Here is a 27,985-nt window from a genome sequence, read left to right on the forward strand (position 1 = left end):
GATCAGGGCTTCTCGCAGGCCAAGGTAATCTGGCAACTGCGTTGTTTTGCAAGTATGCGATAACAGCTCTGGAACGATGGGGCCTTGTCCATAAATACTGTCGAGGGCGGTGGTTATCAAAATGCGGGACAACGGCAGTTTCCAGTACTTCCTGTTTGTGTCTCTGACCATTGAATGTCCTTTGAATGGTGATAAGATTGAGCTTACAGTCATAGGAGATACGTCAACATACCATTACAAAGACATCGCCAGGGTTCAGCGGCATGGATCATCCGCTGTTGACAAGCCTCATTACTTCATCTTCAAACTCTACAACGGCCATCAGTAATAAGACGAAGAAAACGGCTTTTATCGGACCAATGAATCCTGCGCCATGTCCTCAGGCTGTGGTTTGGTCGTTGATTACACCACTATTATATGGTCTCTGCTATCAGTGAGTAGTGGACGTCTGATTTGACAACGTGCACGGAGTCCAGCGGACCTGAGCCTTCTTTGGATGATGCTGGTTGAGAGACGAACACCCTAGCACCGTTATTCTCTGAGATCTTTGGCATTGGTCATGGGCGCGGTCATCACGGGGAGTGGTGTTTCTCGGCCTTCCTGATCGTGGACGATCCTTGACGTAACCAATGGCCTCATGTTGCCTTACAAGGCGACTAATGACGGTGTGATTGATATTCAATCTGGACCCAATGCTGCGACAGGACAAACCAGCTTCATGCATACAAATAATCTGCCATCTTGTGTTTTGAGAAAGCCTACGCCTCGGCATGTCCAAAAAGTTCAGTTTCAGCACTGTTCACTTATTGATGCGTCGAAATGAAAGCAATGAGAATACTTCATTTCAACTTTTTATACGCATGAAAAGCATGCATTTGAGTCAGCACGTGAATTTCATGCTAATTGCATGTGTATTTAGATGTAACTGGTTGACTTCTCTGTTTTGATCCTTCCTGTTACAATCGACAATTACTTTTGGTGGTGCTTAATTAATGCTCATGTATACATATATAGCTGTCGATGGAACTGACCTGCAAGATCAGGGTTTTGTCCCGGTGTCCGATGAGATGGATCACAACTCCACCACAGTACTTACCTTTCTTAAATACATCATCCAGTAGGTGAAACAGCAGGATCCCGAGTTGAAGCATGCGCTCTACTGGACAAACAGTCCCACCGGCCAATACAGGAATAAAAAGCCCATTTTCAACTCATTGGCAAATCATGAGGATGTGTTCAACATCACAGCTACCTGGAATTACTATGAGGCCGGCCACGGGCGAACAGTGAAACGCATGGCTGATCAAGCCGTAAACGCTGGGAAAGTTGTCATTCAGGATTCGACAGATTTCTTTGCCTGATCCGAATCATAAAACTGTTCCATGTCAAATGTGAATTTCTTCTTTGTGTTTACAGAAGAATGTGAAGCCACTGGCAAAACTGAAGCTAAAGACAGTGAAGGGAACCATGAAGATATCGATCCATGCTGTCAAAGGCCAGGGCAGTGGGCGCATACACGTGCGTGACATAAGCTGTTACTGTAACAGTCTTTTGGGAGGTACTGTGCTTGACACCTGGCAGGAGGAGCCACCCAGGACCAGGAAGACCACAGTGTTCTGACACAGACGGACATGTCAGGTGTCACCCCTGTTGTTCTAAATATGTCAGATGACACTGGAGACTCCACAAGGGTTAACTACAATGTAGGAGACTTTGTAGCAACGCTGTATTCCGGAAGATAGTATATTGGAAAGGTCGATACTGTGGATCTGAGTATAAGATCAATTTCATGGAATCTAACTTCCAATGTCCTGCTCATGAGGATGTCATCTGGTGCAAAGAAAAGCGATATCATAGCTCACATCAACACTACTGCCCCATTATCAGAAGTTCAAAAATATTTAGAAAAACCACTTGCCACAGGGCAGGTGACTTCAAGAAAGTAACATGTCCTGATTAATTTTCCTCTTGCCCTGATTTTATGACACAACGCGTGATGTTAATGCTTACTGGACTATTTATCGAAGACTGACAATTTCACTCTTTACCAGCTCTACTTTATTACTATTGCGAATTTTAATAGCTTCGTCATGAGCAGATATGAAATGAAATCCAAGAGTATTTGCAGTTTGAAACCATAAGTGGAAATTATCCGGTAGTCCACGGACATTTTATTGCCCGAAATGAAAACTGACTTGTAAACTTGTGAAAATTTCAAAGGTTTTCAATTCTTGTTGAATTTTTTTGGGTGGCATCCCTGTATGCTACCTTTGCAAGACATTTTTTTATTTGTTTCAATATTTTTGTAAGCTATATGCACCCCGTTTTTGAGAATGAGCGACGAGCGCTACAGCCAGGTTTGACGATAACTCGCCGTTAGCCACTATACAGCTTTTTGTACCGATAACGATTATTTCACCTTTGTCCAGCATGAACTATTTGAGTGTCACGTTTCGTTGCCGTTACCAAGCAGGAATTTATGTCATTTAATGTGTCTAAAAGTCGCGTTTCAATACAATTTCTTGTACCGTTGCCAAGGAGGAATTTATTTCAAGAAGTAAACCTGCATTTCAGTACAGATTCTTGTACTGTTGACAAGGAGGAATTGCGTGGCACCACGAAAGAAAGGAAGCTGCAATCCATAACGTTTGTCAGTCTTGTACAAGTAAGACATACATGGTATCGACTTCTGTAATATAAGGAACACTTCCTTCCCCAGTTCCCCTTCATCACTTCAAAATGCAATTCAAAGGTCCCTCCACCCTGGTTAGAAACGATCTTCAGTAATCGATACTTGTCGTTAGAGTCAACTAACGGGATCGGGTGGTCAGATTCGCATGACAGATGCATGTCACATGTAGATTTGTGCTCATGATGTTGTTGACCCGACTGTGTTCCGTACTCAAATGGTCTACATACCTTCACCAAATTGCTGGAACATTGCAGTGTTAAACAGAAACAACGACAACAATCGCATAGTAAGCCAGTTGTATTTTATTGTGGATTTGTATTGAACTTTATCCATTCTTGCATATTATGCTCAAAACGCAGTGGGGATTTATCAGAAGATAGGATGGCGGAAAAGATGGGTTTTGATAGGTGTTTTGAAGACAGAACAAGTTTGGCATTGGCGGACATCAAGGGGAGGATCTGTACAGGATGTGGCTGCCGCGTAAGCGAATGATTTCCATCTACCCGTAGCTAGAGAGTTTCGGCACAGTAAACAAATGTTTGGATTCAGGCCGAAGGGTTCTGCTGGGGCAGTCGCAGAAGTCATAGAAGTACTGTGGTGAGGTTTGCCAGTAGTATTAGAATGCAGGACAAAGCAGCTTAAATTCGATCCGTCGTTTTACCGGAAGCCAATGGAGGTACAAGTCTTTGGTGTAAGGTTGATATTTTGCAAAGCTCTATATTTAGGTAGCATTGGGGGCTTGCCTAAGTTTCATTTTTAAGAGACCTAAAATACTATCGTTTGACATTTGATGATTTTAATAAATTAAAACGTTTGTTATCTTATCAACATTTTAAAATCATAAAGATAACTTGGAGTAGTCTACCATTAATTTAGACTGAATGATCATTTGGTAGAAACGAGACTTCCTCATGTGCACATATGTTATGTTTTGACATTGTTTAACGCATGTTTATTCCAATGATTCATGACGATAAATCCCGCATCTGTTTTTATTTTCGAAATTAAATATTAAACAAGTGAAAAATAAACAAAGAACAACGATTGAAAAAGACCTGCATTTCAGTTTTGATTCACATATATGATATAACCATGACTAAGAAAATATTCACATACATGTCGATGGAAAGCAGCCATAACTTAAAGAAAGACGCCTTTCAAATGTTTGATATGAAGAATAGCGTTTACTCTGTATCGTAACTCTATTGGAAACTCCCACTTCTTGAATCGCTCTGACAACGTGTTTGAAGGTATTTTCGAGAATTAGAAGAAAAGTTATTTTTTGCAATAATCGTGTGTACGTCCGGGCATATTTTCTAAAATGGTAGCTACGCCCCTGATGCACCTCAGAATTACAACTGATAAATGCAGAACAAAACAATATATTATGGAATCATCAAGCGTCATGACTGTCCTGCTAATTGACATGAACACCAATATGGTTTGGTTATACATATTTTCAATACATTGAACATGTCATTTGCAGTGCTTGTACATGTTGCAGTAAAATGCTCATGATTTCATCATTTTGGCTCTGTAAATAAAGTAACTGTGTGAACATTTACATCTATCTAAAGCACCTCACATCACAGCTCCCGCCTACTCTTGGGTTTCTTAAAAACAATTATGAAGAAACTGATATACATCTTGACATTTCTCTTGATCCACTGTCACCTACAATTTCAAATATATCAAAAATATGTATAGGTCTTGCTATAGGTATAATTTCAAATATATTAAAAATAAATGTAGGTCATGTTGGATATAAAGGTAAGATTATTCGGTATACAACCCCAAATAAAGCATAATTTAATCCATGTAAAACATACACATACAATGTATGTTAAGTGTTCCTGTACAAACATATTGTGTCAATACTGCTCTAGTTTTGTAACAATTGACTAGAATTAGAATGAAATATAACAAAAGCGTTGTCTCAATGGATAAAATATCTTTCTTTGGTTACTACAATAATCTCCTTGGTATGTTACATTTACATGCATGCTGCTAATTAATTACATTTGACCAAGCATCATTAATATTGAGACAGTATCATAAAGGTTTGTCATGGATGCTTGTGATGTAACATTTCCTACAGAATAGATATCTGGATCAATAATATAAGTGAATTAAGTAAATGGTTAAGAGTGATCTCTTCAATAATACTGAATACAAACACTTATTATCACCATTCTGAGACCATGAGTGAGAATACTTACCAGCCAGAGTTACCTCTGTTGTGATAAATATACCATTCACCTGAAACACCCATGTCTGTTTTCCCTCCTTTAAAGACTTGAAATATACCATGATATAGGCATATTTAAAAATGTAAAAGGTATGTGTGAATGACTACTGAACCACTAACAATGACATCTCATAAACTACCCTTATAATAAATCACTGAGAAGTATAAAACAGTCAATGCTTTATCAACAGCTGTCGGGGATAGACAGTTTTCAAAATATATATTTACCATCTGGGAAATAAATAAATTAAACTCTGAGAAATAAATAAATTAAACTCTAAAGGACTGGCTAACAAAGCAAAGATAGCCGAAACTACATTTACAAAAATTGCGTGATCAAGAAAAATGACCAATGCTACATTCCAAAAGACTGAGCTACCAATCAAAAGAAGTTGCTCTGAGTAGCCAGATATTGTCGTAAAGTAAGGTAATATATCATGCAAATATAGGTGACACGTGTCCCAAAATAGCTTTACCTAAAGATCTGACATTCATAGCTAATTCCAATACATGTATCCCAAAGCGAGCTGAATTCGACTTTTTGGTGATTTCGACGATTGCATTGCTAGCGTTGTATCGAGGAAGTACGTGCGCGATCGGAGTGCACAAACAGTTTCATCGGTAGGGCAGGAATGATCAGTTCCTGTCGTGAGACATTTTATTGACAATTGAAATCAAGAAATTAAGTCATGTAAAGAGCAAATAAACAACAATATTATTTACCCTCGATCGTTAATACCACTTCAGATGCAAAATCAATTGCCTGTATAACAAAAAATAGCGAGCAAAATTCAACAAGATCAGTCGTCTGCAAGTGACAGGTTAGGTATGAAACAGGAAACCATGTGATCAAAACACCCTCTCGCAGCGCGGCGGGGAAAGTATGGCTCACCGTCGAAAACACATACAAAAATACCCGGATGTGACAAACGACTGCAGTTTCGCCGATAAATGCTATTTTTGTTGGAAATACATGAAACTTTTTTTTTTGTGAAATAGATGAATATACCTTTATCACTCAAGGTTAGCAAAATCAAAACTTAAAATGATATTAAGGATAAAAAATACATTTTTGTCTAAACCCCTAAAACTGGAATATATCAAGTTATATTTCACAACTCCAGTACATAAGTACATATTAAACGAACACTGAGTTTTCATTATTTTATAACTAATTGTTTGTCTTTTAGTTAATCAATTACAGTTTACACTGGGATGTTAACCCAAATCAGAGACAACCTGCTTTGCTGAGGTTGAGTGTCCAGTTAGTTCTGGTTACTCCCACGGTCCCCACACCCCTCCGTGTAGTTTGGGGTCACACTTGGGATCAGGATCAGGGTACCTTGGGGGTACGGCTGTTTTCTGGTAGTCCTCTAGTCGGTCCAGCAGCTTCTTAACAATGCCTGGTTGTGATGCTGACAAGTCATTGTGTTCATTTGGGTCCTTTGCAATGTCAAACAGCCATAGGTTCTTCGCCACATCATCCTTGTCCACAACCGTCTCTTTACTTAGATGTGGTGGGGGAATCCAGCTGCCGTTTCCTGTGGTTGAAAGCAGACTGTGTGAGTGACTACATGGAAGTTGTAATTGTCTATAGACATGTAATAAAACAAGAATTTCTGTTTACATGATCCTTAATTCAGAACCATTTTGTGATCATGGCAGCCATTTCAGACACACGGTCAGGGGAGATCACTCTATTGGCATTCTTCACATTGATGCTACTTGTTGGCAACTGTATATGCTTGTAGTGATCCTTTATTAGTTAATATCACAAGTACTGGTATATATCACCATATAATCTTATATTAACCTTTATTTTATCAGCTTTTAAAGACCTGGAACCATCTTCCTGAGTCACAAGAGGTTACCGTCTACAAAAGTCTTTTCCCGCCACTGTCAAACTGGCCTGGAATTTCACACCTCAATTATAGCCCTACCAGTGGTAAATACTAAATAGAATGGTGGCACTGCCAAAAACAATCTGATCATGAATCAAGATTGTAATAAAACATGTCCTACCTCATAAAGAGCCTTAACTTACTAGAGCGCCGTGTTTAAAATCATATCCACCCCTTTGACGGTCAAACAAAACAAAGGAACTAGAAAATGTACTTTACTGAGAAATAAGACATATGTTACATGTGACCACTTTCCAAGTGGCATTGTGTGTCCGTAGTCAGACACCTGTCACCAGCCACGGTATTAAGTAAGTTAAGTTAGTTTAACATCATTTTGGCAATATTCCACTGATATCACAGCAGGGGACAGTAGAAATGGGTCTTACTCATTGTGCCCATATGGGGAATCGAACCCAGTATGTTGACGGGATAAGTGAAGTCCTGAACACCTTTACAGTATTAAACTGTGAGTGTCCACCAACCTGGATTTCCTGTGATGAGCTTCCAGTTCCCGACTCTTATAGCAGCTCTAATCCGCGTGTCGAAGGTGTTGTTATAAAGCTTAGCTCCCTTTGGATGTGTCAAGATGTCGATGTTGTGCAGGATCTCCTTTCTCGGACAGGCCCCTCCCTCGCTGGAACAATGGCAAATTAATATCATAATTTCCCTTGCTGTGTAAGCAAGTAAACATTGCTGTCATTGTGACATATACTACTGCTGAGATCTTGTTCCAAACATATAAATTCTCAGCTCAAGTCTTTAATTTCATACTGCATAGGTATGGAATTTATACTAACATGTCTGAAGTCAACACAGAAAATTAAATCATTTGAACAAGTCATATACAATACAACCATCCATTACACACTCAGCACTTCCATTTACACTTTGCTTGAATGACGATATTAAAATTAAGAAACAGTTTTATCTACAAAAGAAAATACAAATGGGGCCAAGAACAACCCTTATTTCAGGAACTCTGAGGCAATTTAGAAGTGCCAGTTGACTCTAGGATTGAGTTGGTCTCCAGTTTCATTTATTCTCGTATGCGTATTTCGCATAATTTTGAAACTATGCAAAAGCGCTAGCATACCTGATGGTCTTCCATTGGTCAAATCCATCCAGAGGCTTTGTTCCACTGGTGGACCCACCAGCCACACCCACCAATGTTGGGAACCAATCAGAGACATGGATCAGCTGATTATTGATAGTTCCTTTGTTCTTCAGCATATCCCCATACACAAAGCCCACTCCATGAAATCCCCCTTCCCATAATGACGCCTTCCATCCCCTCAGTGGCCAGTTGTTTCCCCCTTCGTAGATCTGTCCACCATTGTCTAAAAAAACGAGTATTTTGATTACACGATGCCGTATAGAAAGTTGTCAAATGCAACATATGTCATATTTGGGATTTCACTTTCTCAGTAAAGTACATATTCTAGTACTTTTTTTTTGGTTGAGTCCCATCCGGGATTCGAACCCCACCCTCAGAGTCAGGCACCTAATCGCCAGCACACAAAGTCAGCCGCCTAACCCGCTCAGCCACCGCAACTTCGACTGCGGGTTAGGAGGCTGACTTTGTGTACTGGCGATTAGGTGCCTGACTCTGAGGGTGTGGGTTCGTATCCACAGTGAAATCCCAAATATGACATATGTTGCAACGAGTATTTTGTCAGGTAGCTCATGAATAATTACGACTCGCTTAACCCGTCCACATCCTGAAAAGCAGTATTCTAGTTTTCAAGCTGAATTAGACCAGTGAAGATCTAGGTTAGATTTGGTCTTCAGAAACCCATGCTTGTCATAAAATGTGATTAGGTGGTGAGGCTCACTAGTATGGTTTACACCTGTCATGTATCCATAACTTGACGCTCATGGTGTTGGTCACGGGTAAGTCTGGCTATTTTCAGACCACTGTCATATATCTGTAATACTGCTGACTGTCAGACGTCTCTAACAGGATGGGGTGGTTAGGCTCTGTGACTTGGTTCACACGTCATCATATCCAAATTGTGAAAATTGTTCTAGACGTCAATCTCTGGATTGTTTAGTCCAGATTCAATTATATACAGAGCACCATCAAAGAGCTGGAATGTTGCCGAGCGTGGTGTTGGAAAAATAACCAAATATCTTTAATCCACTTTGGTCTGACGATCGTTACGGTGAGAGATTGGACTCAAAAAAACATTACTTACCAGTGGAAAAGACAATGAGGGTATTCTCCAGCTGACCAGTAGCATTGAGGACTGCAGTGATGTTCCCAATCCCCTCATCCATACATGCGGTCATCCCTTGAAGTTTAAGATTAATGTAAATCAAGTAATGTTGTTCAGTTTAATATGGGAATGGTAAACCATGTGAAAGTACTTTGTTTGGTCTCATCATCTCATTTTGGTGGTTATCAAGCATTGTAATGACAAGACTCTTTCCCCACCCATCAGAGACCTCTGCTAAAAGCTCTAACAAGTTTTTAATCCCGATTAAATCCCGAACACATGTTTAAATAGTGATGACACCAGGTGTTTGCATTGACTTAATAGATACTAGTGGTGTTCCAATTAAATGAAATAATCAAAGATTGGTCGCAGTGGCCAGGCGACCAAGTAATCGAATAATCGAATACAAACGATTTTGGAACGACTGTTATGGTGTTTGAAATACTTGACGATGGAACATATTCATCAAAGGGCCTAAAATTTAGAAAACTCACTTGACTAACTGAGAAGTCGTACTGAATATTCCTTGAAGACTCCAGGAAGTGTATGTTTAGGACATAAGTCATCACTTTAAAGTATTAAGTTGCATCAAGTTCTCCATATCTGCATTAACAACCAGGCTAGCTATTCTCGAAACGTTCGTAGCCCTACGAACTTCTTAAGCCAATTCTTAACACACTGGCTACGATCAAAGTTAAGATTTCTTAGGGCTACGAACATTTTGAGAATAAGGGTCCAGGGGCCCGTTTCACGAAACTCTCGTAAGCCTAAGATCTCGTAACTTTTCTCGTAGCATCCGTAGCTCCTGTGTTACAGTATAGAAGGTACAATGGCTACGAGAAAACTTACGAGATCTTAGGCTACGATCGTTTTGTGAAACGGGCCCCAGGTCCGCAATTTTCGAAGCTGTCTTAGCGCTAAGATAGTCGTACGTTAATGTTACTGTATGGCACTTATAACTATCTTAGCGCTAAGAGAGCTTCGACAATCCGGGCCCTGGATAGGAAAATGTGAAAAATAACCAACCAACTTTTTTCGATGATTGTTCGTTGGTAACGAAGCAATCATCAGTTGTGAGGTTTCAACCAGTTCCCAACTCTAAAACATACCACTCACATGTTAAGTAATAATGACTTTGTGTGATGGCGATTAGATAGATGTCTGTCTCTGATGGTGTCAGTTCGAATCCCGGATGAGACTCAACCTAACAACAGTGATAGAATCTGTAAATTATATACTGAGAAAGTGTCATCCAAAATTCAACAAATGTTATATCTGATCGCATTGTGTATTCCAAAATACAGTGTATGTCACATTTGATCGACCTTTGTATTCAAAAAGAAACAGAACTCAAAACAGCCCTTCAAAATGGCATTTAATCTACAGATAGACAACTAACTCTTTAAAACGTCGTAGGTTATCTTGCAGTCGGGGTCTCTACTAATCATATCATATATTTATAAGGATGCTAAACTTGTCTAGTTTCACTTTTTGACAGCTTTTTACAGAGGTTCAACGTATATTCCAGAACATGACAGAATAGTTAAAACATCTGATCGAGGTGTCATTGTTGTTTGTAATCAAAACATACTGTACAGTGGCACAGCTTCTCATCTACAAATGAAGCACTAAGTACAGTTCGACCTGAATTATTGACAATGAGAACAATGTAATTCATATACTATAATGAGACTTATTCTTTTCCAAGTGCTGAAGCATGCTCTCGGTCAAGGAAAGGTAGAAAATCACACAAGTCAAATTACATCTGACATATTGCTGAAAGGGGAGTAGAGCCTAACTCACTTTGTGTGTGTGTGTGTGTGTGTGTGTGAGAGAGAGAGAGAGAGAGAGAGAGAGAGAGAGAGAGAGAGAGAGAGAGAGAAACAGGCTATGTGGCGACAAAAATTTTAATGAAAGCGTAAATTGTAATACTTGTAATAACCCTTGACGTAAATTGCAATAAAGACGTAAATTGTAATACCGGCGTAAATTGTAAGAAATATTGACGTTATTTGTAATACGCAAATTGTAATAAAGTTTATGCAAACTGAAATAATTTTAGTTTCTGTAAAATGTAATAAATATTTACGTAAACTGTAATAACAGTTTTAATCATTCGTGAACACGCGTGTGTTCTTTTTTTGTTGCATTTCATATATCTCATAAGCTTGTTAGTGCGATAACTCAAGAGAGAAATGAAGGATTTTCTTCAAATTTGGTACCAAGGTGTGGCAAGATTCACAGACACCATTTAAACGTCTCATGCAACGTAAAACACAACTTTGCAGATTCTGATACATTTTGGTATGCACTTACGAAACCAATCATCAAAAATGCCAAATCAGCCTATAAAGTCGGAAATCGGAGTTCAATCGATTCACTAAATTTCCCCCAGCGCTTGGGTGTCTGCCTGCTTGTCTGCTAAAGATAATATGCAATACCAGGGAGAATCCACAACAGGGATAGGTCACTCACTTGCTTTCTTTCCCATTTGTAATAATTAACGTGTGCCTCGTCATGCTCCAACGCACACAGTGACTTGGCTCGTTCCCAGTGCAACTTCAGTTGTGTTTAACCAGGGAGACTATACAGAGTATATACATTGTAGATTATCCCTGGTTTAACAGAACTCAGTCAGTTTATTGTATCAGTCGGAATTTTACAATGAATGAATTATAGTAAGAATTAAGAGCAAGAATTGTGTGAATGAATCAACAAAATAAAGAATAAAAGAAAGAAGTACATACGTGAATGAATGAAAGAATAAATGATACACTGCGCCTTTCCCCCCCAAAACATATTAAAGAACGCAAAAGTATCGCGAGAACACGTGTTAACATCAGCTGTCCTTTTTAAAAAATCTACTTTGAAACAAACATTTTTGTTTACATTAATAATTAATTCAGAAATCTTATTGCATGTGGGGAATGTAAAGGACATTAACAAGATGTTATCTGACACTTTAACACTGCCCTAAAAAATAAAGTGTAAAACTCTCACAAAGCGTTCTAAAACGCCTTTCCAGTTTTGTCAAATAATAAGATCAACAAGAAAGAAAGAAGTTATGGAACTATAACCCTCAAGCATCAATGGCGAATCAGATCAGATCGGCAAAATGTCATATTTTTCACACACCTCAAATACACCCTAACATTCCTTTTTAGATCATGAAACTATCACTATTACTTGCAAACACATTTCACCTGATAGTATATTCCCCTCATAAAAATTAAAGGTGTATGTGAAAGATGTTTTTTGAGGAAATAACTATGAATACTCAAACAACGGCGTATAGCATTTCAATGGTGAAATGTCAAATTTTCCACACACCTCAATTACACCCTGACAATTTTTTAAGTCATAAAACTGTCACTATTACTTGCAAATACCTTTCAACTAAAGGTATGTTCTCCTTCTAAAAATTCTAAAACGAATGTGTGAAAGAAGTTTTTATCGGCACAATTTAGTCTATCTCCGCGGTGAATCGAGAATAGAAGCCAGTGAGCTATAACTTACCGACTTGCAACTTTACTACAAATCTACTGTCCTAATATGGACACAAATACCAATTATTTGACTTAAACTGAAGTGACAAAATAGTTAGCCTATCCTATCTTCTTCTACATATTGGATTTCAGTTGTTACAACACTCAGCGAACTTAATTAGCTGTTTAAAAAAACCCGGGCTCAATCTTAAATACTACGCTGCCACTATATTGGCTACACTGGTTACATAACGACCCGAGACATACGTTCAGCGGCTTTTCGAGGAGTTTCTTCTCCCCCTCTATATAGGCTCCCTGGCAATACACAGCTTCAACCATTGACCACATGCAATTTGAAATTAAAGATCACATATACTCTAGGGGGTGAAAATACATAAATCACTCATTGGGATCGTCATAAATGAAAGCCCGTCATTGCAATTACTCATTTCGATCTTTAATTACCTTAAATCGACCTTTTTGACAACAGTGCACATTTCTCAGTCGCGAACAAAATTTCAACCAATCAGAGCGGCGCGTCTCCGTGACGTAATAGTAGGTATAGATGTGAGGGCCTATGCAAGATTCATCTACATTTCAAGGGGTAAACTATTTCGTTTACAGGTTTATACAAACCTGAAATCGTGACAGCAGTTGTGAAAAGGGAAAGCTATATGTTCTTACAATCTACTATCATTTAGTTTTGTCTCCTGCTTTGCCTAGTTTCCGAGTTACAATCCTTGTTTTCATAGACGATTCTGTCCAAATCACTTGATGTCGCTTGGTTGTAATCCGTGTTAAGTGGTACAAACTTACACGTTATTTGTCATCATTCACTTGATGCTCAGTTAATGAATTTATAACAGGTATAATTAGTGGTAACGCCACTTAGATTACCCGACAAAGGTAGCTAGTTGTGTCTGGACGATCAAAGGATTAACCGATAAAACGCTGGTTGATTAATTACTTTTATGCGGATTAAAATGCGGATTTGTCAAAAGGTAGTGTTTATGTATGTACATTTACTAATCTATACTGAATACACTCTGTCGTGTCTGTGTCTGTGTAAAAAGAACACCCTCCTTTCAAAGGATTAACCGCCAATACATTGATTGACTGCTCATTATTGGCTAACTAAATAACTTTTAATTACTTAGTTAAAAGAATGACGGACATTATGCAATTACCTGGCAGGTGTGCTATCTTGGGTGACCAATGAGACTATACACCTGAAACGATACATCACTTTTTCGTATATTAGACTGTTAAAAGACACATCACTTGGGAAATCTGCAGATAAACGGTATCTCGCTCGTTTATGTGAGTATTGATGGATACATTCCTCGGACAAGGTAACACCTGACATTGCTCCTATAACTTTGATTTGTTTTAATTTTAATTTTTGCATTTTGTTTTTATTAAGTTGTTTTAGCATTCAACAAAATCATTGTTTTCGTCGCGAAGTGTAATGATACAGACAACATACACTAGGGCGTGCGTGCGAATCGCGATTGACACTGGCATTGGTCTAGATATTACATTCCTGATCTAAATTCGCTATAAGTATCTGCATATCGTATCTCCTTATTAAGTTTCAAAATGCATACATGTATGATTATAAAGTAATTAGGGTTATGAGACCAAATGTAAAGACCCACCACAATGACAAGGGTCTACATACTGGTGGGTGAACATTTACAAACCAAGTGAATTTACCATGTGAAGAAATTTATCGCGCAGTATTTTCACTTCGCCCCCACCTCGCTTCCGTGGAAGAAGTCGCTATGTTACAAGTCATGCAAAATCCTTTTGGTCATGATTCAGATACATATTTAACTACTCGTAGAAAGTACTTTTGATTCTCTAACTTGATGAAAACAAACCATAATCTCAATAATTCAAACGGACTTCAGGTCCGTGACTTCACTATTTTCAAAAATGGCGGCGCCCTGTCTGAGGATAAATACTATATAAGTTTGTTTTCACCGACTTACAAAATCAAAATTACGTTTTACTGGTAGTAAAATATATATTTTATTGATGGACATTAGGATTTTACATGATGTTGCATATAACATAACACTTTCACTCTTGGAAGCGAGGCATATTATTATTATTTACGATAATATTGTCACTTCGACCTCAAACTCGCTTCCGGGGAAGAAAGCGTTATATTCATGCAAAATCCTTTTGGTTAGCAATGTGTAGTAAGCAGTCTTGATTTTATAAACCCGATGAAACTTGCACTCCATTTTCTATCCTGGAAGCATGGTAGGGGGCGAACCATCCGATTTAGTATATACCACAGGCTTCCACAACGCTCGCTTCGCACGCACAAACAACCAATTTAAGCACAAACTACGGGGTCTAGTGGAAATCTGTGTATAGTGACAAGGAGCAATTGACGGCAGCACAACCATTCGGATGTCTTTGGTGAAATCAGCAAAATGACGAGCTTCCTTCACATTTTCTATACAACTAACTGAAAATCGTTCCTTCTATGACGTCACTGCAGGGCTCTGGCGACAGAGTTACGTAACCTGTCTATGGTTTCGTTTGCGGGCGAGAGAAGCAGATGGCTTTTAGCAACTTTTAAGCGCTTGGTATTAATTAACCACTAGTTTTTTTTGTTTGTTTTGTTTTGTTTTTTAAAAAATGGCGTTCCGTTTATGACTAACCAGAAGTCTTTCATATGCAGTGGTAAAAAGAGTACCAAAAAATTGAGTTTATACCTATCAGGCTATACGCCACAAACAAATAAACTGACTTATGACTCGTGCATCCGAGTCCTGTCTCTGCCACAATATGTTATTAGGCAGGTGTGATACTTATACACATGATATGTTTTTATGTTTTTGTGTTGCAAACAAACCACATTCATTTTTCTCGGATGACTGGATCTGACGGAAACTGGTGCAAACTCTTTGTCAGTTTCAAGTCCTGCTTTGAACTTGGAAGAATGACAGATTCCAGCCATGCAGTAGTTCACCATCTCTACTGTGATGATTTTTGATTGGTTCGAATGCAATTCAGAGAACACGTATCTACAAAACCCAACATCTGTATATACATTCTTTATGGATAACAACTCCTTCTAGTGTATATGATTTTGCTTGACAACGGTATATGAACCCATACTGAAACGACGCATCCAGTACAATAAAAGGACAGTCTAAGTAAACTTAGTCTCGGTGTATTTCGTTACACTCCATAAAAGGAGTTGTTATTTATAAAGAATTATTCTTTCTTGTGACCCTCCATACTTCTAAAATGCTCACCAAACAGATCATTTTTCTGTACACACAATGAGCCCTCAGCGTATCAGCAAATAAACCAGCCAGTCGGAACCCGTCGTTACACTTGAGTGCACATCCTCCCGCTATGACTGGGTTCGGTCTCCCGAGGGCTTCGTTTGGAGGGAAGTAAGCTCAAGTACAAAATATCGCACTTTTGAATCGCGATTGTACGCTTATAATTTTGTTTATTTGTTTTTTTAACAAGCTGTAATGTATATTATATGTCATGAATAAGTGATAATTGTGTTTTAATTATGTTACATTTGAGTTAATTTGCATGGTCACAGAAAAAAATCCGAGGGACTTGCCGATATAAAGATTTTTAGTGCGTTAACTCAAGAAAGAAATGATGGTTTTGTTCAGATTTGTTACCAAGGTGAGCGAGATGCACCCACATCAGTTGAATTTAGTGACCTGGAGATAACTTGATGTAATATACTGAGGAAAACATCAGCTTAATAGCCCAATATACAACAAAGAAATCAACGGGTGACATTAACCTCAAAGAATGATGATAAGAATGCTTATACCCTACTAGGGGGCGTTTGTTTTCATGCGATATATGCACCGGGTAAAATCATTCGTAACTAGTCGGGTCATTCCGGCAGCAGGTTACGGAAAGAGGCGAGTAGTTACGAATGCGGGTAAAATATCACTTTGTCGTGGTGAAATGACGTCATGAAGGCTATTATGACGTCACGTTGCTTCTGAGAAGCCGCCTTCCGAATACAATGATGGTGGGGAAAATGCCTTTGTTGGAAAAAAGATTATCGCGTAATTTCCTCAATTGAAGACTTCGGTACTAAACAGAAAATTATATTCGTTACCATATCATATTATGTTCACGACCTAAATAGCGGCATATCTTTTGGTCTGGTTCAGAAAATACCAAGATATAGGCAGTTGAGTCGTAAACATGATAAAACAAGGGCACTCATATTTATCTTCCATAAACTTTTTTATTAAAGTCTGCAATATTCCACGAGAAATGTCGACAAATAATGTTGGCAAAGTCCTGCCGCCATCGTTAACATTTGAATCAGATACAAAACATTCATTTAATGTTTGTGCCTTATCCAGATTTGTGAAAGCTGAAGCTATCCCAGAATCATCAGTTACAAGAGGAAAAATGGGTCCCGATGAAGTAATACATTTCAACCAAACAATATAGATCATCCAATAACCACCTGATTCAGTAGCCTGAGGTGATAAATAGTTATCGAATTTTTTTTTCAGATTATTTACTTTATTCCATTTATTTGTTTGTTTGCTCGTTTGTTTGTATATTTGTTTATATATATATATATATATATATATATATATATATATATATATATATATATATATATATATATATATATATATATATTGCATCTAAATAGGTCAGAAGCAACCAGAGATCGAATTCTTTTCCTTAGACGTTCTCTTTATTTAAAGTATGTTACGAAGCGTTTAAAAATTAGCCAGCGTAACGATATTCTCGATATGTTTGAAAAGCTTCTGTTTTATTCTGAAGGATCATCAGCAGTCGTATCCAAACGAGATATTAGTCATTACAACAAGGGTATAATATTTCTTAATAATTTGCAGAACATGAAAAACGATTTGTCATTTGCTCCTTTTGGGTAATGGTATTCAGACAATCTCATATAAAATATATCCAGTATAGTATAGGATGACTTCACACCATAATCAACACTCAAAGATATGGATTCTTTGATTTATGTTTAGACGGGGATTTTTTAAAGGATGTCCCATTTTAATCTTTCAGAAACAATCTGTCCAGATGTATGCTCGTGCAATACATTGAGAGCTGACACTTGTGTGACCATTCAGTATTTAGTTTGAACCCTATTTAGTTTGATACCACCATGCATGAATAAAAGAAAACATTAGAACAAGTTATGGTAATAAGATAGTGTCTGCGAAGCAAGCTCTTTCAGTGAAGATGAAGGGGGGTCGCTTGAACAAGCTGTTGTTTCAAACTGTCTTTTTGTGCCCTTTTATATCTGTGTTTGATTCTAACCGACTAGTACGAATCTCAAACATACAAAGGGATTCTTGCACATTTTGAACGTAATAACTGACATTCAATGTGGTTTTCGTAAAAGAAACAGAAGTACCATTGATGAATTAGTGCGTTTAGAATCATTTGTCAAACACGCTGTAATTAATAAACAACATGCAGTGTCGATCTTTGTGATCTAGAAAAGGCATACAATCCATGGGGCACACTCACTACTAATTAATCACCGAGGACGAACAGAGAAAACTCACTTACTTTAAACATTATTCTAGCTTGTCAAAATGAATGCACGTTTATGTAATCAGACATTAGAGACAGAAAAAATTGTGTAATGTTTGTGTTGCTTTTACTGTTGCTGACTCGTAATGGATCGCCACAGTAGTTCCGGTTAGAAATGAAGTCTATTTATGACGTCCGAACACGGCTAGGTTAACACGGCTAGGTTAACATGGCCAGGTTAACTTGACACGTACTGACAACATACCTACACAATCACTATCTTATATTACACTACCCTGCCCCCCCCTTTTGTTACTTATCATGTGAGCTAGGTTATGCAACTCGAAAACATAAGACATACAATCTGTGTAATGTTTGTGTGGCTTTTGTTGTGACTCATGAGGCTGAACCAAAATGGATCGCCACAAATAGTTTTGCTTAGAAATATAGTATTTCTATCTCTAATGTTTAACAGTTTACAAAGTTGAGGTCACCCCGCCCCTCCAGAGGGACACGGAACAAACTTCGCCCTTGGCCCAAGATAATAACAACGCCTATCGAGTAGAATCTCCCAGTAGCAGCAGTAAAACTAAAAGCGTCAGGTACAAAATCAGTACGACACCTTCCACCCTCCAGAAAATTTTGTCGCCTTGGAACTAGCCACAGAATGTCCAGATTACTGACAACAGACAAGGTATGTGAACGCGGCGACAAATATTCAAATGAAATTAACTGCACAAAATGAATGAGAATGGTGCACACTGTAAATTCACTATACATAAACAAAGGGGCAGGTTCACAGGGCTAGAGTTAGAACATGAACCATGGAGGAACGTTATAAACGTTTGGTATTCATAGTGTAACTGAAATGTTACTATATCACGGTCAAGGAGAGCAGAAATATGCACATTTCGTTAAGATGAACACTTGTTTTTTTTAAATATTTAGCTGATGTAACAACAAGTGTGGTTTAGTCATCAGATGAAACAGCAAAGAGCGACAATGGCGAGTGACTTCATGCAACAGCCATTCTCCCTCATCTCTGATCGATCATTTACTGTAATCAATACGTTCTCTTTAATTTTTGTCGACTCGGTACATTACTGTGATTGTTATTGGCTGTACCGTCGGATATATTGCCATCCGATTAGGGTACTTAAGAACACATCGTTCAATATTTGTCGATCATTGCCAGACTTTTAATCGTAGAATGTTTGAACTTTTATTTCAAGGGTAAATTGCTCAAAATTCGCCAACTGTTGAGGGGGTGGTATAAATCCAGCTAGGGACTATGCAGGTAGCAAAAATAACGTAAAGGATCCTAGCATGGTGATTTACCTTCAGTTGCTGACGATCTATAGCCCGATTTGATATTGTTATTTGGAAATGATTTAGCATTTTACACTAAACTCAAACTATTAGTATGTGACAAACTAGTCGTTAAACTGTCCTTCGCGTTAATACTGTTGTTAATAAGTATATAATAATAGTCTATATACTTATATACACATTGGTGCCATTTTTATGTCGCCACGATATGGCCGAAATAGTGCCGATGTTACGTAAAATTTTTAAATTTTAACTCACTCGCTCACTTGCACATTTTGTTTCCTGAAGTTTGTGATGCATGTACTGAAATATTTGCGTTTTGGGGAGTACCGAGATAATACGTCAACTAAATGGGGATCGTGAGGCTGGAACGTTTGCTTGAGGTTGACAGATAATATGTAGAAAAATAAAACATTAAAAGCTTCATTTGTGTCATGTTCTAGGTGAAGCTGACTACATTTTGCACGTACATATACCCGTCAAAACACACACACACACACCCAAATCTACATGCATATAAGAGTGTTAGATTTACCCATTAGAATGCCCCTCTGTGTTTGTTTATATATCAAAACCCCAACAGATACTTGCCAAAGAAACACGACGAAGCGGACAGTTGGAGATTTTATATCCATTATATATCAGGATGACTATCACTTCTCGTCATACAGTCATTATGAAGAGCTTTCACAATGGGCCATTTTCATATTATTACCCATTTTCCGAATTTAGAATGGGCCACTGTCCTTTTGTCAATAGTAGACTTCAAAATTTTCATGGGCCATTTTCTATTCTAATGTATAAAATGGCCCTTGGCCCCTGCCTTTCCCAGTCCCTGGCCATATAGCTAAGAGCATCCTTGATGCTGCGGTTATAATATATTCCATAAGAATACTGATTCATCTGAATGTCGCCCAATTCAGTTGGTGTCTGCACATCCTTCCAAAGCCGCTGGGTACTACATTTCAGCAAAATTTGTCACTTTGTTTCTTGAGTAATCGCGTTAACAGTTTTTGTATTGGCAAATATTTTTGCTGTGACCTTGCAAATTATCTCAAGGTCACTAAATTCAACTGCTGTGCGTGAATCTCGCCACGATACCTTGGTACCAAATTCGAACGAAATCCATCTTTTTCTTTGGAAGCAGGACAAGTGACACCCGTATAATCTAGGACAATTCCCACCCGGACAAATATGCCACATAGGACAATTCCCAACCAGTTATTTTCACTATAATGATCAGGGCAATTCTCAGCCAGGCTTTGGTGTATTATTGAAAATGAAAAAAAATTGACTTTGATGAAATTTTCATTTTCACTTTGATGTAATATTGCCAAAGATATACGCATCTTAATGTGAATGTTTTGGAAAGGTGGGCGTACATATCTTGCTAGAAAAACAGCACAATTCTAATCATCTGGAGGGGTGGCATCGTCGCCTTTTGACCAACATTTTAGCCTGTCAAACCTCCATCTGGAGGTTCCTGGATGTGCTCACCGACCATGTAATAGCCCAGATCCTATCTGGGTTGAACATGCATGCTGTCTTGGTTGAACATGCTGTCTGGGTTGAACTTTGCCCGATCATGGAAACAGCATTGTTTTTGCAAGGTGCGCCTGCAAGCAATCGCCACGGACTACCCCAACAGACAGTGACTTCCTAAAAAGTGTTGCACTAGGAATGGTCCTAGGCGGGTATTGTTCCGGTGGCAATTATCTTGGTAGGAATTGTTCTAGTCCAGAATTGAGTTATCGCCTTAACTAGCTTATATGAAATGTGAAATGCAGCGAAAACGCGTATTTAGGCATGATTATAACTGTTATTACAATTTACACAAACATTTATTACAGTTTACCGTTACTAAGATAATAGGCTAACAACTAGTCTCTGAAGTGAACATATTTACTGAACAAAGTTAAAAAAATAAATAAACCCCAATAATATAATGAAATGGAGCCCTGAGACTTTCTTCATTTTCAGAAGCTAAGGAAATCTAGACTTGCCATATTTTCTAGACTTGTCTGGGCTTTCATGGATATATTTGCTTCAGGGTCTGTACGACAGACTACTAAGATTATTAATATTTACGTCAAGTTTTATTACAATTTACGTTTTCATTACAATTTACGTTTTTAGTATGATTTACGTTTTAGTACAATTTACGTTTCTAGTACAATTTACGTTTTCATTACAATTTACGGTTTCATTACAATTTACGTTTTTAGTACAATTTACGTTTTTAGTACAATTTACGGTTTCATTACCATTTACGTTTTTAGTACGATTTACGTTTTTGGTACGATTTACGTTTTTAGTACAATTTACGTCATGCGTTCTTACAATTTGCTGCAAGTATTACCATTTACGTTTTATGATAATGTAAGTCGAAACAGGCCATACACTCGACTATCTACTGATGACATCATTCATTAACAGACAGAGATTACATTACCAGCAAAAGTGCGTCTGTTCAGGTCCTCGATGTGGCTGTACGGGTTCAAATATTTCCCTGGGACCTGTAGCGGTGAGTGCGTTGATTGATAAGCTAGGTACAGGAAAAATGGCTGCGAACATAAAACATAACATGAATGAGTCGAAAATTAACATCACGATCAAAGTGTCAAGTACAAGCTATAAGCCTATTTCAGCTACATGGCGACAACACCAAGGGCACACATGTGTACAAGTCCAGTATATGAACAAAGTCACCTTTGAAAGTAAATTTTATGAACGCATTTTAACATTGCAATATTGATTACAGTAGCTCTATAAAATTTAAAACATGAACAATTTATTACCTACGAGGGCGAAAATATCGGGTTCATATTTTTCATACGATGCCATAGGGCAAAATATCACTGTGCTATGGTAACGTGACATCGTGATCAATGTTATGACGTCACGTTTCTATGATTCAGGGCCCCGTTTCACAAAGCTCTCGTAAGCCTAAGTCTCGTAGCTCTTCTCGTAGCATTCATACCTCCTATACTGTAACATAGGAAGTTAGGAATGCTACGGGAAAAGTTACGAGAGCTTAGGCTTACGAGAGCTTTGTGAAAGGGGCACCTGCTTTCTGTATACGGCGACGGCGGGTAGCCAGCCTATTTTCCCCTATTTGTGTTTCGTAATAAACAGAACAATATATTCGTGTCCATATCCTACAATGTTTACATTTGCACTCGCTCGGGAAATACCAACATTTAGGCACTTGTGTCGTAATCATGGTATGACATGGGCACTCATATAATTCTTCTCTATCAATTATGATTTCTGGTTGTTGTACCACATTTTGTGACCATCCTCTAACAGTCTTCGAGAATGACACTTGCTAGGCCACATCGTATGCATGTCCTTGGTGATTTGTCAGTCATTCACCTACTTTAGACTCATCATGATCCTTGATAACGTTGATGGCCTTCTCCGTAAACAGATACGTTGAATAGTGGCCAGTCTCGTTGAAAACTGGGTTTGTATTGTTACGAAGGTCAAGGCCGCAAAACCGATATCTGGGATCGTGGCCGTCGCAAGTTGCGTGTGTAAAGTAGTCCTCGCTGCCTGTCAGGTAGCCTGCAGGTGGTCGAGATCAGATATACAAAGAATTAAGGTATTAACAGTCAGCCATGCCTACCGTTTAGTCCCATTAAAATTTGCGTTAGAACTCCTGGTCTCCAGCAAGCCTAACTTGTCACTGTAGTGACAATTTGGATTAAATGGTTGGCTTGGTTAATATGCCTTCGCATTCATATTGTGATGATGCTCACGATGTCAATCAGTGGGTTGTCCCGTCAATACTTGATTAATTCCACACTGACATGATATAGCTGAAATATTGCTGACTGCCACATTTAACAACAAATAAAACATAACAGTCGACATCTTTCCTTACCATAGTATGAATCAAATCCCCGATTGGTAGGGAGGTAGTCATCCTTGTAGAAACCCAGGTGCCACTTGCCGACAGCGTGGGTGGAGTAGCCAGCCTGTTTGATCTTCTCAGCTACTGTGGGGCTATCCAGAGGGAGACCATTCGGCTGAGAGCCCCAGATGATGCTGTGTTGTAAACCTGTGTGAATCTGAAAACAGACAAAACAGATGGCCAGACTTACTAACTTGGTTGACAGGACTGCATATTCCAATTGTATTGATCAGTGTTCATGATGTTGATCACTGAATTGTCTGGTTCAGACTTAATTATTTACAAACATGAACACACATGCCATTTAGATAGTGGCCAAATATACCACGTTGAGATGACACTTTCTCAGTAAAATACAGATTCTAGTACTTTTGTTGGGTGGAGTCCAGGGATTGAAATATTTTCCAAATGTTGCTAGTCAGTCGGGCTAGCTATACATGAAAGTTACTAGCCCACAAAAGAATTCTCTAGCCCGAAATTTGAATGTAGACATGCGTTGTTTGAACGTATTTTATTCCATGTTGAAAAGGATTCGGCGCAGGTACTGTATTACAACCCGCTCTCATCAGAAACATCTGCAATAATGAATGGACGTAATGAATGGACATAAAAATATTAAGACATATGTTTCATTAATCGTTACTTCATACAATGTATTTATGACAAAAGATATTTTCATTAATAGTATTAGGCAGAGCAGTGCTGTCGTAAAGAATGATATCAATGTCTACGTGAACGTTTTGATAGGTCAAAGTCTTGCTTCAGATCAAAACGGCAGCTGACAAAATCTGGGTATGGTTGAAATTGTTTCCATTTTCCCCCGGAGCACCACAACTGCTAGCTTTACTCTCTGATAAATTAACACGAACAGGATCAGCATGTAGTGAACTACACGAATGTCTTAACTATGTGTGTAGTATATTTGTCTTTCTTTTACCAAACAGACATATTATGGAACTTTTTCATTGTTTTCTGATAACTTTGATTTATACGATGATAATGGATTTGTACAGGAGAGAGCATCGATAAACTTGCAGAATCATAAATAGATTACTTTTCCTGATTTTAGGAATACCCAAATCTGATTTGTTCAGCAAGTTGTATCCAGAAATGGTTTCTGTGAAAGGTGGAAGTATCGCTATCAGGGTATCAGGAGCTTGCATATTAACAGTTTTGAAGAATGTACACAGTTTTCTTTGTGTTCGTCTAACTTTCAGTGGAAACTAACCGGTTTCACTGCATATACTATATATTGAAGCGAATTTAGGCAATTCGGTTACACTTGTTGCTGCTTCAAGCTGTGACATTTCAAGTTCATGACAAATGAAACTGGGGCAATTATCTTATGCATATTTTAAAACAGGCTGAATCTACATCTCATACGCACTGAAAAGGATCTACCTAGGTAATAGGTACTTTAGCGTCCGCAATGAGGAAACAGTTTTTGAGACCTTTTCTATTACATCAGATACACGGTGAGGTCATTTTGTATTATCTGAAAACATGACACCGAGGTGTTTATGCTGATCTACACGTTCCAAATGTTTGTATTGAAAATCACGTCAGGACCCTGTGGACAATTTCCATTTTTAAGAAGCATGAATTTTGTCTTATTCGGGTTAAACGTAACTAACCATTTCTCTTCCCATTCATTCAATTTTGCAATTCAAGTCATAGCTGAGAGTAGCTTATATGTTTTTTTACATCTTTTCCTGCAACAGCAATTGAAGTGTCGTCGGCAAACAGTCTTGCCCGGACATTTATTAGAGTTTCAGGTAAATCACTGATATACACAGGAACAAGAATGGTCCTAGGACAGATCCTTGTGGAACCCCGCATTAACATGCAATTCTTTGATAATATACCATTGGTGGAAACACTCTGTCGTCTATCAGATAAATACACTGACCCAAAAAAGAAACGCATAGCTAAAATCTCATTTTTAAAGTAGATTTTTTCGGAAAATATGGAATGGAATGACAATTAATGTAAATATTAAGTGTTTTTATAGTCAATACAACCAAAACAGACAAACAAACACAACCTCTGGTGATTATTCGCCACACCACAGCACCTTGAAAACGCTTTGTATAATCTGCACGTGGGAAAATCTGAAAGCATTATGCACGTGCAAATGCAGGATCTCAATCTTGATTATGATGGCTATAAAAGGGGACAGGTCCTGTTGCGATTCATTCTTCGAATTTCTTTCTATGCGACGCGAAAAATGCCAAGGTTAAATGAAGAAAACAGAAATAGAGCCATTGGACGTCTGGAAGCTGGGGAAAGTCAGTCATCAGTTGCCAGACGTCTGAATGTGAGGCAGAGCACGATTTCCCGTCTCTGGCAACGATACACGCAACACAACTCGACCAGAGACCGTCCAAGGAGTGGGAGACCAAGGGTGACAACTCCAGCACAAGACCGCTACATCCGGGTGCTTCATCTGCGTAATCGGGCCGTCACTGCTACGTATACCGCTGATCACGTTCCTGGGCTGCGTAGAGTCTCTCCACAAACCATCAGGAATCGCCTAAGAGAGCATGGAATTCGACCTATGCGACCTCATGCAGGACCTGTTCTGCATCCCCATCACCGTCGTGCACGTCTTCAGTGGTGCAGGAACGTTCGGGCATGGAACCTCTTGAATTGGAGGAGGATCTGGTTCAGCGATGAGTCACGTTTTCTGCTGTACAGACATGATGGAAGGATGCGTGTTTACAGACGTCGAAATGAGAGATATGCTCGACAGTGCGTTCGTGAGGTCAACAGACACGGTGGTGGAGGTGTAATGATGTGGGGAGGCATATCTGTGAACGGCAGGACACAGTTGGTGCATGTGCAAGGGAATCTCAATGCTGTACGCTACCGGGATGAAATTCTGAACCGTCATGTTGTTCCTACAATTGACGCTAGAAGGGAAATTTTCCAGCACGACAATGCAAGACCGCACACAGCACGCATTACCACGGATTTCCTTGCCAACAACAACATTACAGTTCTTCCATGGCCCTCAAAATCGCCGGATTTGAACCCAATTGAACATTTATGGGACCAATTGGGTAAACGGTTACGACGTCGACAGCCGCAGCCACAGACACGTCTACAGTTGGTGAATGCGTTGCGAGATGAGTGGAGAAGAATCCCACAAAGGCGGATACGACGTCTTATACAGTCAATGCCCAGGCGATGCAGAGCAGTGATTGATGCCCGTGGTGGTCACACCAGATACTGACTTTCTCACTATGCCATGGAAAATAGAGACGCTTAATACCACTGTGAATGACTGTATATGTCTTGACACACATTTGTTAATACCCGTGTGAATTATCATTGCTCAAGTTCCATTACTTTTTGTGCAATTTAAGTTAATAAATCATCTCTCATAACATTGGATTTTCACCTATGCGTTTCTTTTTTGGGCCAGTGTAGTTTCTTAACCAACTAAGCAAATGTCCACGAACACCATAATTTACTAATTTGTGCAATAACCCTTTTATGCCACACCCTGTCAAATGCCTTTGAAATGTCACAAAAATCCTACAATAAAATTGATGAGTATCTGCAGCTGAACATATATTATGATTATGAGTGGTAGAATGGTTTGTGGTAAAGCCTGATCGAAATTTACGGATTTACTCATTACTGAATTTACTTCAATTGCTATTTTTATTGAAATGGTTATGTAAATGTTCTAACATTATTTTTTCAAAAACTTTCCCAAGGATGCATAACAGAATTATGGGTCTGTAATTAGTAGTGGAAGATTTATTTCCTTTTTTTTAAAACTGGGGTAACATTGACTGTTTGAAATATGTGTTTCATCATTAGGCTTAACTTTACACGTCGGAGAGACCAAATGAAAAGCCACCTGCCAGTCCGGTCAGTGACTGTGGAGATTTACTGTCCCGACTGGATTTTTACTAGCCACAAGCTAGCGGGCTAGTGACTAAGTCCCATCTCTTCAGAGTCCTGCATCTAATCGAAAGCACACAAAGCAGCAGCCTAGCTCACTCTGCCACAGCGGATCCCATCTGAAAGTCTGATAGTTTTGACCACGGACTTTGTAAACTTCTCTGATAAGTGTAAACTGGTGCACCACGAAGGTTGGGCAGAAGGGACTGAGCTAGATTAATCACATCTTTTCTAACCAACGGACTAGAAGAATATATACATAAGATTTCATATTTTCTGTTCATCAGTACATCAAAAAGCTGTGAACTATCTGTCAGTCAAGAATGAATGACGGGATGTAGAATACATAGTTTACAGATGGTACGGCTGACTCACCTGGTACCTCCCTGACATGAACTGTGACCGTGTCGGGGTGCAGATGGGCTGGACATAGTAGTTTTCTAGCTTCACACCAGCCGCGGCTAGCTTGTCAAGATTTGGTGTTTTAATTTCCGACTTGTGGTACCCGATATCGTGGAATCCATAATCGTCAGCGAGGATAAAAATAATGTTTGGGCGACTTGACTTCGCTGACAAAACAGTGCAACATGCACATAATAGCAATATCTGTGCAGTGTGCATGGTGGTCGCGAAAGTACTCAAGATCAAGAGGTGTCAAACGTCGTCCGAGCAGTTCCCTTGTGATCATGTGACAATGGTTGATCATGTGACTTGTGCGAACTCATCAACAGTGCTTCTAAAT

At 38.8% G+C, this 27,985-nt stretch overlaps 2 protein-coding genes across 2 annotated transcripts in view; one reads left to right on the forward strand and one right to left on the reverse strand.

Annotated features, from left to right (window-relative positions):
- Nucleotides 1-2,976: 2,976 nt before the first annotated feature.
- LOC137265595 (arylsulfatase J-like) lies at nucleotides 2,977-27,943 on the reverse strand. Its single transcript, XM_067801024.1, has 8 exons — nucleotides 27,619-27,943; nucleotides 23,299-23,485; nucleotides 22,792-22,979; nucleotides 21,865-21,976; nucleotides 9,037-9,132; nucleotides 7,935-8,178; nucleotides 7,324-7,475; nucleotides 2,977-6,481 (listed from the first exon to the last, which is right to left on the reverse strand). Exons 1-8 carry the CDS (start codon nucleotides 27,862-27,864, stop codon nucleotides 6,216-6,218), a joined length of 1,491 nt encoding a protein of 496 aa, XP_067657125.1. The 5' UTR covers nucleotides 27,865-27,943; the 3' UTR covers nucleotides 2,977-6,215.
- The window catches only part of LOC137265590 (transcriptional regulator QRICH1-like), a 63,273-nt gene continuing 53,950 nt past the window's right edge, over nucleotides 18,663-27,985 (forward strand). Inside the window, exon 1 of the mRNA XM_067801019.1 lies at nucleotides 18,663-18,777. Within this exon, the coding sequence (XP_067657120.1) occupies nucleotides 18,751-18,777 (27 nt within the window). The 5' untranslated portion in view covers nucleotides 18,663-18,750. The remainder of the gene's footprint in view (nucleotides 18,778-27,985) is intronic.

Source organism: Haliotis asinina, chromosome 15, assembly GCF_037392515.1.
Source record: "Haliotis asinina isolate JCU_RB_2024 chromosome 15, JCU_Hal_asi_v2, whole genome shotgun sequence".
Classification (NCBI taxonomy): Eukaryota; Metazoa; Mollusca; class Gastropoda; order Lepetellida; family Haliotidae; genus Haliotis; species Haliotis asinina.

Bases quoted from the DNA above. Each gene is read 5' to 3' on its own strand.
- LOC137265595 (XM_067801024.1), bottom strand. From the start codon at position 27,864: ATGCACACTGCACAGATATTGCTATTATGTGCATGTTGCACTGTTTTG. The intron at 21,977-22,791 runs GTAGGTGAATGA...TTATGTTCGCAG, and splicing joins AGGATCATGATGAGTCTAAA to CCATTTTTCCTGTACCTAGC. The intron at 8,179-9,036 runs GTAAGTAATGTT...TCGTTTTTTTAG, and splicing joins CCTCATTGTCTTTTCCACTG to ACAATGGTGGACAGATCTAC.